The sequence below is a fragment of the Erpetoichthys calabaricus genome, chromosome 5 (assembly GCF_900747795.2).
Source record: "Erpetoichthys calabaricus chromosome 5, fErpCal1.3, whole genome shotgun sequence".
NCBI classification, from domain to species: Eukaryota; Metazoa; Chordata; class Cladistia; order Polypteriformes; family Polypteridae; genus Erpetoichthys; species Erpetoichthys calabaricus.
In genome coordinates, this window is record NC_041398.2 from 152,478,620 (window position 1) to 152,493,788 (window position 15,169).

Consider the following 15,169-nt stretch of genomic DNA (forward strand, 5'->3'; position numbering starts at 1 on the left):
CCTTCTTTCACATTTGTAAATGTTGCTGATTTTGTGTACATTCAGACTCAGACTCACAACCACAGTTAGGTTGCCACTTCCAACCATATCCATGTTTGATAATATCACCACTTGCAAACTTACATCTTTAAAAACGGGCACATAAGACAAAGGCAAGCAAGCATCTAAAATCATACCTAACTGTCATTTATGTGGTAGAGTTACACACTTTCGATATTTGAATGGTACAAGCTTGGGTTATTGAATTACTTTTGGATGACACTGCATAACAATATATTACATTTACACAAACCAACTGTTGTAGTATCTTGTTAAGAACACCTCATGCGGGCTGGAATATTAGATATTTCTGAGTAGCCCGGGGACAATATGCAGCCGTGCCCAATCTTGCACCAGGATGAACTGGTGACATATCAGTAACTTAATGAAAAAATGAAAACTGTTAATATCAAAATATTTTATTTGGTTAATACTGTAAAATGATTCTTCAATAGTTACACTCACAATTGCAAAATAAATCAATTAAATGAATTCATTAAATGTTCTTAATGAATTTTGAAAACATGAATATTACAAACTGTTCATCCTTTATTAAACTAAACAAAGTCAAATAATGCTCATTCTTTATCAATTATGAATTTAAATACAAGTCACCACATTTTGGACTGATCCATCAACTGAAGAATTATACACCATGAAGCTGAATTGTGTAAACTGTGGTAATCTGTTACATGAAGCACCTATAAAGAAAATAAAGCTAATTAGTGACATTATTTTTATTGTCAACATAAGATTATCTTGCAACTTTAGTAATTTCAAAGTTGTGACAGTTAAAACTTTAAAATTCATAACTATCATAATTCAATCATGTTTTTATAAAGTCAGTACAAACACACTGTAAAAGATTTTACATAATACTGACCATCACTAAAATGATAACATTAGAAAGTTGCAAGCTTAGACATTTTTAATTTGATAAAATATCAAATCAGTTATACAGTAATCCCTCCTCCATCGCGGGGGTTGCGTTCCAGAGCCACCCGCGAAATAAGAAAATCCGCGAAGTAGAAACCATATGTTTATATGGTTATTTTTATATTGTCATGCTTGGGTCACAGATTTGCGCAGAAACACAGGAGGTTGTAGAGAGACAGGAACGTTATTCAAACACTGCAAACAAACATTTGTCTCTTTCTCAAAAGTTTAAACTGTGCTCCATGACAAGACAGAGATGACAGTTCAGTCTCACAATTAAAAGAATGCAAACATATCTTCCTCTTCAAAGGAGCAAACAAATCAATAGGGCTGTTTGGCTTTTAAGTATGCGAAGCACCGCGGCACAAAGCTGTTGAAGGCGGCAGCTCACACCCCCTCCGTCAGGAGCAGAGAGAGAGAGAGAGAGAGAGAGAGAGAGAGACAGATAAAAAAATCAATACGTGCCCTTCGTGCTTTTAAGTATGCGAAGCACCATGCTGCATGTCGCTTCACAAAGCAGCTGCACAGAAGGTAGCCAACGTGAAGATAATCTTTCAGCATTTTTTGACGAGCGTCCGTATCGTCTAGGTGTGCGAACAGCCCCCCTGCTCAATCCCCCTACGTCAGGATCAGAAAAACTTAGCGCAAGAGAGAGAGAGAGAGAGAGAGAGAGAGAGAGAGAGAGAGAGAGAGAAAAGTAAGCTGGGTAGCTTCTCAGCCATCTGCCAATAGCGTCCCTTGTATGAAATCAACTGGGCACACCAACTGAGGAAGCATGTACCAGAAATTAAAAGACCCATTGTCCGCAGAAACCCGCGAAGCAGCGAAAAAATCCGCGATATATATTTATATATGCTTACATATAAAAATCCGTGATGGAGTGAAGCCGCGAAAGGCGAAGCGCGATATAGCGAGGGATTACTGTATTAGGGAAATGTATGTTGTATATTAAAGTGCATAATAAGAAACTACCTATGAAAGGAAAGGGTTTTTCTTACATGTTTAAACCCTATTTATATATTGTAAGGTTTCTAAACTCTTTTGGGACTCCCCCCAGCGGGATGACACGCCGAAGAGCGTCCCGGAGAGCAATGAATACCAATCACTGCATTTAAGGAAAATAGCGTATGGGTTGCCAGGGTAACTGTGGACTCCCAGCGTTGTGACAGCTTGCCACGGAAACAAATCGAAAAGATTGCGGTCACCTGCACCTGCCGTCAATGGGTGATGCAAGGGACATTATAACTGCAGGGAACAGTACTACTAGGCCATTAACCTCGCCACAACTCAGCCTGATTGCTGTGTCTGTGTATAGGAGAGTGGTAGATCCCACTACAATAAATAACCATGCTGTTTCTGTTTCAAGCTGAATAAAGTTGGCTTTGATAAAGCACTGAGACTCAGCCTCGTGTTTTGGGGTGCAAGACAGGGACTCACGCATCACAATATTTAGAATCTAATATATAAACAAAATACTTGATTTGTCCCAAGGGGAATGCAGCTTTTTACAGAAGGTCAAGAAATAAAGTAACAAATAACAACCCACAAGAAATACAAAAAAGAAGAACAAAAATTTCACTTAGTAAAGATAAGAGAGCAGTCACAGTGAGGTATTATAAAAGCATGTTGCCATAGGTACAAATGAGTCCTGATAGCATTTCTTGATACACTTTTGGTGAAGAAAAGTTGGCTAAAAGTATAGAGATGTTGTCAGCAATGTTCATAAAAGCCATCAATTTTTATTATGGGAGTGAGTTACATAGCTGTGCCTGCCTTCTTAAGTAGTGTGTGGATTCAGTGGGCCTGTCTTGAAGGCCCAGCATACCACGATGTAGAAAATCACACTGGCCATCACAGAGTTATAGAACATGCAAAGGATGTCACTACTTTCATTGAAGGAATACAGACTCCTTAAGAAAAAAGAGTCAGCTCTAGATCTATTCGTCTTGTCACTGAGGTGGACTTCAAAGTACTAACAGATGTGTTCCTCCTCCACATCTATTCTCTGAATAATGACTGGATGTTCTTTGATATGACAAATGTCAATAACTAAATCGTTGGTTTTGCTGATACTGAGTTGCAAACAAGTTTTTCTTCACCAAAAAACAGTTGGAAATGATTAGAAATTAAGCATTCATCTAATAATACACATTTAGTGACTAAACCAATATACTTGTTTTGGTGTTTTTTGAGTATTTAATCTATATATATAAAAATGGAATGGGTGGGTCGTCGGGTGGGGCCTTTTTTTCATTCCGTCGTTTTTTTCGACGTTTTGAAAATGTAGAATGATTATTTGATTTTTTTGTTTTTATTTGATCGTGTCTATGTAGCCGCCGTCGTAATAAAGTATCGCTAAAATCGTCATTTATCGTAATTTATTTTTGACGTATAACGTCGCCGTCGTCGAGGTCAGTGATACCAGTGCAAAAAATCTGCTTACGGTTGAAAGACACGCCCTACTCACTGGACAGTTAAAAACACCAATCAAACTAACGATGACATCAAGTATTACCCAATCAAAAGTAGGAAAGGAGGCATCTTCATAAAATGCGTGTGGGATGATTTGCATGAGACGCTGCTTTAAAAAAAAAATGATAAAAAAAATACGGGATAAATCCCGTCCAGTATTGATTCAAAACGGGACGCGCAATTTCATTGTCAAACGCGGCACGATTCCGTATTTTAAAGGACGGGTGGCAACCCTACAGTGCCAGGTAACCACCCATACAATCACATTGTGATTCAGACTAGGAATGCAATGAATGTAATTACCCCGATCTACATACAAGGCGAAAGTCTTGCAACATTCAAAGATGATGGTTTGGGATAAGTACACCATACAACATAAAAGAGCTTATGAAGCCTTGAACCGAAAAAAGCAACATCTCAGAGATCGTAAAAAAAAAAATAGGAGCTAATGTCGTTTTACTCGCTGTAGATTTTAGTCAAACATTACCAGTTATTTCACGAGGGAGACCAGCACATCAACTCAACGCGTGTTTAAAATCCATGCTTCTCCCACGCTCGGTTATATGTCGCGTGTTCTCGGGTAGGTGCACCAAAAAATGTATACATTTAAGCATGTAATGGGCAAACAAAAAATGAGGTATACCCAAAGGCACAGCAGTAGTACTTAATGTAACTTTACTTCTTAAATGTTAATGTTTTACTGTTTCATAATTTATACGCTTCTTATATGTTGTTCAAATTCTTTTATCAAAATACCACTGACAGCGCAATGCACGATAACATCGAGTGAATACACCATACGCATCCGCCCACGGCTGCCCTGCTGTGCGCAGATACGACTTGATTGTACAATAAAATAAAATAAAGATAAAAAGACTAAAACAATCATCACCCATAAAGCGGATAGTAGACGTGACGTACTATATGTGTACCACATTTCAAGTGTATAGGTGCAACGGTTTGCGAGCTACAGGTCATTTAAAATCCTGGACAGACACACAAATTGCCACGGTAGCAAATTACAGAAGAAGATTTTACTGTTTAATAATTTATATTTATATGAAATGTGCTTCTTATATATTACTTCATATTCTCATATGATAATGATGTTAATGTTTATATTGATTTCTGTGTTATTAAAACTGCATGTATGTGTGTATATGTATACGAGCTGTATATACCCGGCGTTGCCCGGGGCAGAAGTAACCTAATCGGTCAAACACTTACATATATACCAAAGTAAACCTAATCGGTCAAACAGTTACATATATAAAAAAAGCGAACCTAATCGGATAAACAGCTTCATATATACAGAAGCGAACCTAATCGGACAAACAGCTAATCTATATACATAAGCAAACCTAATTGGTCAAACAGTTACATAAATACAAAAGCAAACCTAATCGATGAAACAGCTTCATATATACAGAAGCGAACCTAATCGGACAAACAGCTAATCTATATACATAAGCAAACCTAATTGGTCAAACAGTTACATAAATACAAAAGCAAACCTAATCGATGAAACAGCTTCATATATACAGAATCGAACCTAATTGGTCAAACAGTTATGCATGTGCAGAATGATTTTACAAAGATTATGCGTGTTAACAATCATTAAAAAGAAAAGATTGAGGAACTCTTCTTCTATATGTGATAAAGCTGGATGAAGCTGACTTGACGAAGACGTAGGTGGCATAGATTGGTTTTTCTAAAACAGAAGAAAAAAATGAGTATCTATTATTATTTTTAATTAGAATGAAAATGAGAACCTTGATTAGAGATAGATTATCCGTATTAAAATATGTGCATGAATAAACTTTTGCTAACTCTCTAGCAAAAGTTTATTCATACAAATTGGCATGGGATGGCTTTGTGAAAAAGTAAAAATTAGATAAAAATAAATTGAGAATGCGTACTTCGATTTGACTGAGATTATCTATAATGATCAAAAAAAAGTTTACTATGTTTTTTTTTCCATACGGGAAGGATGTAAAACCTTACATAGGCACCCTTCAGCCCGTACTGAAGGGTAGTGTCAGATTCTTACTGACTAAAAAACACCCTTTTTATTCCACAGCTACCCCAAAAACCACTATTAGGCATTACTTTGGGGTGGCAGTAGTTTAGTTATGAAACAGCTGGGTCCTGAAAAAAATCTGTGTTATTAGTGGCTTCATCACATATAGAAGAACAGTTCCTCAATCTTTTCTTTTTAATGATTGTTAACACGCATAATGTTTGTAAAATCATTCTGCACATGCATAACTGTTTGACCAATTAGGTTCGCTTCTGTATATATGAAGCTGTTTGATCGATTAGGTTTGCTTTTGTATTTATGTAACTGTTTGACCAATTAGGTTTGCTTATGTATATAGATTAGCTGTTTGTCCGATTAGGTTCGCTTCTGTATATATGAAACTGTTTGTCCGATTAGGTTCTGTTTTTTTATATATGTAACTGTTTGACCGATTACGTTTACTTTGGTATATATGTAAGTGTTTAACCGATTAGGTTACTTCTACCCCGGGCAACGCCGGGTATATACAGCTCGTAATAAATGAAGGAAGTGTGGGATGGGATGAAGATCATCACTGGCTGCAGCTCGAAGCGGGATGCCACCATCGAGAGAAACGTGGAGATAGCAAACCTGATGAAAAACTTCTTTAACAGGTTTGACCACCCTAACCCACTCTCACCTCAGAGTTCTGTACCCTTCAACCTGAGCCTGGAACAGGGGAGAGTCCTGAGGCTTTGGAAAACATCTTGCATCACCCTAGTCCCAAAGGTATCACGTCCTAGTGAGCTGAATGACTTCCAGCCTGTCGCTCTGATGTCACATGTGATGAAGACCATGGAGTGACTGCTGCTTCACCACCTGAGGCCACAGGTCTGCCACGCCCTCTGCAGTTCGCATACCAGGAGAAGGTGGGAGTGGAGGATGCCATCATCTACATGCTCTCCCACTTGGACAGAGGCAGTGGTGCAGTAAGAATTATGTTTCTGGACTTCTCTAGCACCTTCAACACCATCCAACCTCTGCTCCTTAGGGACAAGCTGACAGAGATGGGAGTAGATTCATACCTGGTGGCATGGATCGTGGACTATCTTACAGACAGACCTCAGTATGTGTGTCTTGGGAACTGCAGGTCTGACATTGTGGTCAGAAGCACAGGAGTGCCGCAGAGGACTGTACTTTCTCCGGTCCTGTTCAGCCTATGTACAGGGTGGTCCAGATCTAACTATGCAATTATTGCATTGCATTGCATTAAAAGTTGCATAGTTAGTTATCTGGACCACACTATACATCGGACTTCCAATACAACTTGGAGTTCTGCCATGTGCAAAGGTTCGCTGATGACACTGCTATTGTGGGCTGCATCAGGAGTGGGTAGGAGAAGGAGTATAGGAACCTAATCAAGGACTTTGTTAAATGGTGCGACTCAAACCACCTACACCTGAACACCAGCAAAACCAAGGAGCTGGTGGTGGATTTTAGGAGGACCAGGCCCCTCATGGACCCCGTGATCATCAGAGGTGACTGTGTGCAGAGGGTACAGACCTATAAATACCTGGGAGTGCAACTGGATGATAAATTCGACTGGACTACCAATACTGAATCTCTGTGCAAGAGAGGACAGAGCCGACTATACTTCCTTAGAAGACTGGCGTCCTTCAACATCTGCAATAAGATGCTGCAGATGTTCTATCAGACAGTTGTGGCGAGCGCCCTCTTCTACGCAGTGGTGTGCTGTGGAGGCAGCATAAAGAAGAGGGACGCCTCATGCCTGGACAAACTGGTGAGGAAGGCAGGCTCTATTGTAGGCACGGAGCTGGCAGTTTGACATCCGTGGCAGAGCAACGGGCGCTGAGCAGGCTCCTGTTAATCATGGAGAATCCACTGCATCCACTGAACAGTATCATCTCCAGACAGAGGAGCAGCTTCAGCGACAGACTGCTGTCACTGTCCTGCTCCACTGACAGACTGAGGAGATCGTTCCTCACCCACACTATGTGACTCTTCAATTCCACCCATTGGGGATGGGTAAACGGTAACATTATACAAAGTTACTCTCTTTTATAACTGCTTTTTTATCACTCTTTAATGTAATATTGTTTTTTTTTTTTTTTTATCAGTATGCTGCTGCTGGAGTATGTGAATTTCCCCTTGGGATTAATAAAGTATCTATCTATCTATCTATCTATCTATCTATCTATCTATCTATCTATCTATCTATCTATCTATCTATCTATCTATCTATCTAAATACCTTTGCTAAAGTACATATTTTTGCTAAATTATATAGTACTATTTACTGGTGTGTTTTACAGTATTATCATTTCTTGTCAGTGGTTTGTTTTCATATGTGGTAATAAGACAGTATTTTTATGACTACTTATGAATTATTATACTGTATGTGCAGTTTAGGAAGTATGAAGGAATTTATTTATTTTTTAAGCGTGATTTATATTCTGGGTTCTCTGGGTGCAATCAATCCGTTAATCTCAGTTACCAAGTGCTATTTTGATTCCCATAAGAATATATACCCAGTTTGACAATTTGTGAACTCAAGTTACAAGATGCTTAGCATATTATCCATTTTGGGCTCAGAGAGATTGTTTTTTTGGTACTGTGCTTTGCTCTGATTTCTAGCTGATGTTCAAAGTTGATAACAGAAGTGATGCCCACTTTGGTTAAAACCTATCTAGTACTCGTTTGTGGATCAACGGCTCTTATGACATCTTATTCTTTGCTTTGATTATGGCTAATGGGAAACACTAATTAAAGGACTGTCAGGGTCTTAAACACCTGCCCTCAGTACACTAGTGTGTAAGAGCTTCTCCACTGTCATTACAAATGTTGCCACTTCCCTAAATAAATAATATAAATAACACACCTGTCGTTTGCCAATGTTCACCACATTGAGAATCAGATTATTCTTATTTTAAAGTTAATTGATACATTGAGGTACTCACTGAAACTGATTCAGACAGTGGGGACTAGCTGTTTTGGGCATTATTGTGCCTAAATTACATACCCCAAAACAAATGGCTATTATCCTGCTTAAAATAAAGAACCTGCAAATGGCCAAAGAGAACAAGTACAACACTCCAAAGTTTTAAAAGAAAGCATATGATAAAAAAATGTTTGTTTACAAAGACATCAACTAAGTAAAACACACACAAAAAAATTTGTACCTTAGGAATTTCTTTCCAAAAAACAGTATTTCACAATTCATAAGACATTTTATGATGCATGACCCTGGAATCAATTTTCTTTTGTGTCCCAATCTGTCAGCTATCATTGTACCAAGATTAGATTTCTTATCCCATAGTACTGTGTTTGGTTGTGAGAATTTGGGTTAGTAATAGTGTTTGGCACAAGGTGTTCCCTTTTTTTTGGATATATTTAGTCTGTTGCACCTAAACAATCTCTCAAAAAATATATTGCAGATGCAGTTATATATTTGTTTATTTTTTAGAAAAAGTCACTCCGAAGCAACAAGTAAATGATTTGTGACTACAGTATGTACGTATAATTATGTACTCATCCAGACCTTTACTTTCAAAATAATTCTTCATGCCATGCCTGTTTACCACTAGACAGTGAAACATTACTTTTTGTAAAACAGACTGGTTTTTATGTTGCAATTCATACATCTTTTCTGGCCATATGTTGCAGTTGCCACACACAATTTTAGTGCATTTATTCATTTTTTGTTGTTCTTGCTTTTTTCTTGCATGTCATATCTGGAATAAACTAAGAATATACATACATTTTCATACAGACTTCTTCCAGATTTCCAGAGGTGGGTACAATGCCTTTCCTGCCAGGCGTGGGTGTATGGCAGTAAATAGCCCTAGACAGGGTCCCCCAGAGGTAGTCACACACCACACATATACCTGAATATGTGCTTCTCAGGCACTTTTGGCTTCATCGTCATTCCCAAGGCCACTCTACGATTTTATGTCAATTTTGTAATTGCACTCATTTCTGCACTCCTTTGGGGCAGTTTATCTTGGGGGGTGAAGCGAGCACAAGTGGACACAGAATAAAAAATATTGCACAACGTTATCTATCTTTATGGTGGAGAGGAGCGAGTGGGGGATTATACCAAGACACTAGCTGAAACATCTTTTTTTCCTCATGTGCACATGACAGAGTGATACAAGCAGTGTGTCACAGTGACGTGATTTATTGAGGGTCCACACATGAAACTGTGAGTGACGGCGTGGTGCGGCACAGTGTGACTCAGTGATGTTAAATCAAAGAGCAAAGTGACATTCAGTTGAGAGGGCAGGGCTTCCCATATGAAACTGCAAACAGCAGCATGGAGTGGTGTGATACAAATACATTCAGTTGAAGAGTGGTCCCTTGTGACAGTTCACATAGCTAGTGACATTTGATCAGAGGACTCCCCTCATGAAATTTTGAGTGGGTATGCAAAGTCATATGAAACTGCAAACAGCAGCATGGAGTGGTGTGATACACATACATTCAGTTGAAGAGTGATCCCTTGTGACAGTTCACATAGCCAGTGACATTTGATCAGAGGGCTCCCCTCATATGAAACTTTGAGTGGGTATGCAAAGAACTTGAAATTGAAAGAGCATTGCTCAGAAAATTAGAGAACAAGCACAGAAAGCAACCGTATATGGTAAATGAACCCATAATGCTTGAACTGTAAAAGAGCATGCTGCAGCTTGCATTTGTTAAAATTTTTATTGAATTTATTAAAAGCATATAACATTCCATACAATCAAGTCAAACTTAACAAAACTAAAAGCAAATTAACTCCCACCAATGAGAAAGAGAGGAAGGCCAAAAACCAGAGCAAAACTGTTAAGAGTACAGTACACCCCCACCAAGTCGCGGTTCAGAGTTCGCGGCCTCAGTCATTCGCAAATTTTTCCTTAGAACCTATCTAATAATTGTTAGTAGAAACCGCAAAAATCCACCGCAATTTTTATAGCTTTTTTTGTGGAAATACTGTACTGTAGAGAGAACAGGAAGCAACTGTAGTGGAGAACTGCAGCTTGGGATGGTGAAAGTAGCCAATAGAATTTGAAAGTGCAACTCCCAGCAGTCCCTGCAGTGGCTCTGATTGGTCTTCTGCTGAGGCTGTTGGGGTCAAAGGATGTCAGCGCGGCTTTTAAAAAGGGGGCTGGTGACCAAAAGCAAAAAAAAAGTTTTTGTAATTTACATAGATAGATAGATAGATAGATAGATAGATAGATAGATAGATAGATAGATAGATAGATAGATAGATAGATAGATAGATAGATACTAATTTGTGTTTCAAGTTCCTGTCTGTCTGCCTTGGGTTACCTGTACTTATTAATGTTGTCCTGGATCGTTTTGTGGTTGGCATCTGAATTGTCTGCCGTCTGCCTGTGTACATGAGGACTGTAAGTGGATTCATGGCATTCAAATGTCTACCTTTAATAAATTTGGTTTGGTCTTTTCATATTGCTGAAGGGAGCACTTTCTCAATCCTTGTAGCTAGAGCTTTGGAGAGTATTATTACTCTCAGAAGTGAGATTGGTCTGTATGATGCACATTGTAATAAGTTCCTATTTTTCTTAGGAAAAATAATAATTAATGCTTGGCGAAAAGTTTGAGGTAGAATTTTTTTTTGTCTCTGGCTTCTATAAATGTTGCTAATAAGAGGGGAGCTAACTTAACTGATTTGTTTTTTTTTATAAAATCCAGCAGGGTAGCCATCAGGACCTGGTGCTTTCCCACTCTGAAATGAGTTTATAGCGTCTAGTAATTCTCATAATGTCAGAGGTTTATCCAGTTCCTCTGCAGTTAAGAGTATCTAGCTGTGGTATCCATAATGTATCAAAAAGCACATTAGATTGTGTCTTGTATTCTTTAAACTGAGTAAAATATAAGGACTTATAGTTGTCTCTAAATGTGAGCATTATATTTTCATGGCCAATGATTCTATCTTCATCTGTGCTGGTGATTACTGATATTGTATTGCGAACTTCCTACTTATGGATTTGTTACTCTAAGATCTTGATAGCCTTCTCTCAGTGTTTGTAGTAATGATGTTGCGGTTTTAAAATTAGTTGTTTTGTTTCTTTTGTTGTCAAGAGGTTGAGTTCTGATTGCAAAGCCGGTCTTTTCCGAAAAAGTGCCTCATTTGGAGACCAGGCATGTTCTTGGTCTGTCTAGTAATTTCACTGATTAACTCTGATCCCTTCTTGTTTTTAAGTATGGACTTAGAAATCTCCATGGGTCTGATAAGTTATGATCAATTAAAAACTGTGTAATTATTTTTGCAGTGTTAGATGTTGTCACCCCTATAGCTGAAGACCTATCCAGTTCTGGATTTAAAACACAATTAAAGTCTCCAGCCATTATAACTTTATGAGTGTTCAAGTTAGGAATGGATGCAAATATGTTTTGGATGAAATCTCTATTATCACATTGGGTGCATAGATATTTATCAAAATCACTTTATAATTAAATACATTACCCATAACCATCTCATATCAGGATTTGATACTACAAATGAAATTGTTCTGTGAATTAAGGTTCCTACACCTCTAGTTTTCTTTGAATAGATGGACTGGAATATTTGTCCAGTCCAGTCTCTTTGCAACCGAAACTGATTCTTGCTTAATAAGTAGGCCTTCTGTAAAAATATTACCTTGGCATTTAGTCCTTTTAGGTGAGAGAATACTTCCTTCCTCTTTAGTTAATGATTAAAACCTTTGACATTCCAGCTCACAAAGTTTACTGTTTGGTCATTGTTGTGATGTAAGAGTTTGCATATAACTTGATAAATATTTTGTATGTCTTTATGTGTAATTTAGGCAAAGCAATGTAATTTAGTGTTACATTAGTGAGTGTTTACCCCCCCCCCCCCCCCCCCCCCCAGGCTCCTATTGGCTCTAGGGGTTGGACAGAGAATCTATAAATATGCTTGCTCAACCACACTCTATCTCTCTTACCAAACTGATGAAGACCATCACACCATGAACTGAAAGGACAACACAATGGAGACCACAGCTCAACAGCCATATTGGAACAGGCCTGTTCTGAAGAAAGCTGAGCACCAATGATGCCTTAACTAGAGACATTTTAACTACAAGTCTGTGTGCCACCTGAAACTACACATCACCATTTAATCAGGTTGTATGGCTGCCAATATTCAAATGTACTTTGCATATTGTTATTAATTATGAATATTACCAATAATACATTGTTTTATGTGTAACTTAACACCTGCTTGTCTTTTACTACACCTAATTGCCTATAGATATAGAAAGGAAGGTGGGGATAAGTTATATACTATAATACCTTATAAACAGTGGTAAGTCGGGGAGATTAGGCATTCTGACAAAGGCTACATATTAATAATACAATAGGGGAAAGTAGAGCAATATAGATTACTCTACCAAGACAAAACAGTCATAGAAACACTGCTTCTGAACTTTTGCTGTCATTCTATAATCTTAAAGTTGTACATTGTTACATATGATAATTATAATCTTAATTACCAATATTGCAAGGAGTTATGGCTTTGAAGCCCATTATTGTGTTGGCATTTACAATTGCAGGGATGAAAAGGATAGACCAGAAATAGCTTACTCTCTTTCTCTCCTCCCCCAAAGCGCTTCAAAGTTATACTAAACAGTATTTACAAAACAAGAATAGCATTGAGTCCTTCACCAAAAGCATCATTTTCAGCGGACTTAAAACTGACTCAAGTCCTTCACATTCTGTTTCACTAGCATTCTAGGACTTCCTCAATAATACATGTGTATGTTTACTTATTGTTGGTTTTATGATTTTATTGTTTGCATGGTGTCCTTGGGCGTTTAGAAAGGCACCTTGAAATAAAATGTATTATTATTATGTTTTCTATTTTTTGAAAGTCTTAATGAGCATCAATCAAACAAACCACATGCACGTTTGTGCATAACAGTGCATGAAGATGCGTGAAGATGAGCTGTCTCATAGGCAGTTTATTTCCTGTTTTTTTTTTACTCAGAGCTGTGATATACAGTACAAGTGACCAATCATGGACAACTACATATCACTGAAAAGGTCTAAAAGTTAGCCTTTAACTGATAATGAATCTTTGTATAAGATGCAACATATTTGGGATCTTTTACAAAAGCATGTTCACTCAGCTCTGATGTAGTGCATTCCTCAGCATATATGTGTGCAAACTGCATATTGTATGCATAAAAGAGAACAGACAACATGGAAATTAAGATTTATTTGAAAGAAGACACCCTGGGAATGTAAAATCCTATTATTGCTGTTGATTGAGGTCAGGTCAGGTCAAGGACCATACACTGGTAGATAGATAGATAGATAGATAGATAGATAGATAGATAGATAGATAGATAGATAGATAGATAGATAGATAGAGCATATTGCTGCACCCACCACATGACGAAACAGCTTGGAATCCTGGGTGGGTGGGTAGTCCATGTGGTCCAGTGCCACCCACCGGAAATGACCATCTACCTGCTGCAGCCAGGTGTTACGTAAGTGTCTGCTTGACCTAGTCCAGTCATTTGGATCCTCAACAATGAGGATCCTGTGAACCGGATCACCCTTGGGGAATCATGCCACATGGCTGTAGTGCCATAACTGATGCTCCATCACGATGCAGGTAATGTGCCTCATTTGGGACTCCGTGAGCAACTACTCATTCGACACAAAGTCAAACCAGTGGTACCCAAGGATTCTCCAAAGAGACACAGTACCGAAGGAGTCCAGTCTTCATCTCAGGTCATTAGATAGTGTCCATGTCTTGCAACCATATAGCAAGACAGAAAGCACCAGGACTTTAAAGACTTGGACCTTGGTCCTTTTGCATAGATATTGGAAGTCCCACACACCCCTTTCCAGTGACCTCATGACTCCCCATGCTCTCCCAATTCTTTTACTGACTTCATAGGAAGAGTTACTGTAAGTTTAATGTCACTGCGCTCTGTTCGAATATTTTAAATCTGCTTTTCTTTTCTTTCTACATGCACAGCTGAGCCGGATTTAATACAAAGGGGCTCAGCATTTAGAACTGCTAGGCCAAGCATAGGACAAGGCAGACAGAGACAAATGGCCAACATGCACTATTTCTGTGTGTTAAGAGTCAGCATGCCTCTCTTTGCCTTGTTTGGAATGGCATGATTTACCGAAGTAAGGGCCTGCACATGGAGAAAGAGTATAAAGCCTTGAAACATTGCCCAGCACACCTGGAAGCCGACGGACAGATGGAAGATTACTTCATCCGATTATGAAAACCCTTCCAGCGCAGCGACAAAAATGGCAGACTGTATACATCGAACTCTCACTTCGGTAATTGTCTTGCCATTGGCTTCCTTTCGTCTGTTATGCCACATAAATCGTCATTAAAGAAAGCGAAGTTATTTTCTCTTATGTGATTTCTTACCGCCGTATCACTATGGGAGGGATATCGCCTCTTTAATATTATATCTATATAGTTTTGGTTTACTTAAGACGCCGCAATTGCAAAAGAACTTATTACAACCAGGGAGCTAGCGTTCAAACAGTTACCAGAGACATGAATGTCACTGCTAAGGTAAGCAAACCTCTCAACAAGGTCAACACTCTCTCCGCATACAGACACACTGCTGATGCCTGTGCCTAAAAGATCATTAAAGACCTGGATCTTGGTTTTTATCCAGGATACCCGCAAACCCATACACTCAGACTCCTTGCTCAGTCTCTT

The 15,169-nt window shown here is 38.5% G+C and overlaps 1 protein-coding gene across 1 annotated transcript in view; it reads right to left on the bottom strand.

The window, feature by feature from the left end:
• Positions 1-442: 442 nt before the first annotated feature.
• Positions 443-15,169, bottom strand: part of aga (aspartylglucosaminidase) — a 223,773-nt gene continuing 209,046 nt past the window's right edge. Inside the window, exon 9 of the mRNA XM_028802138.1 lies at positions 443-740. Within this exon, the coding sequence (XP_028657971.1) occupies positions 640-740 (101 nt within the window). The 3' untranslated portion in view covers positions 443-639. The remainder of the gene's footprint in view (positions 741-15,169) is intronic.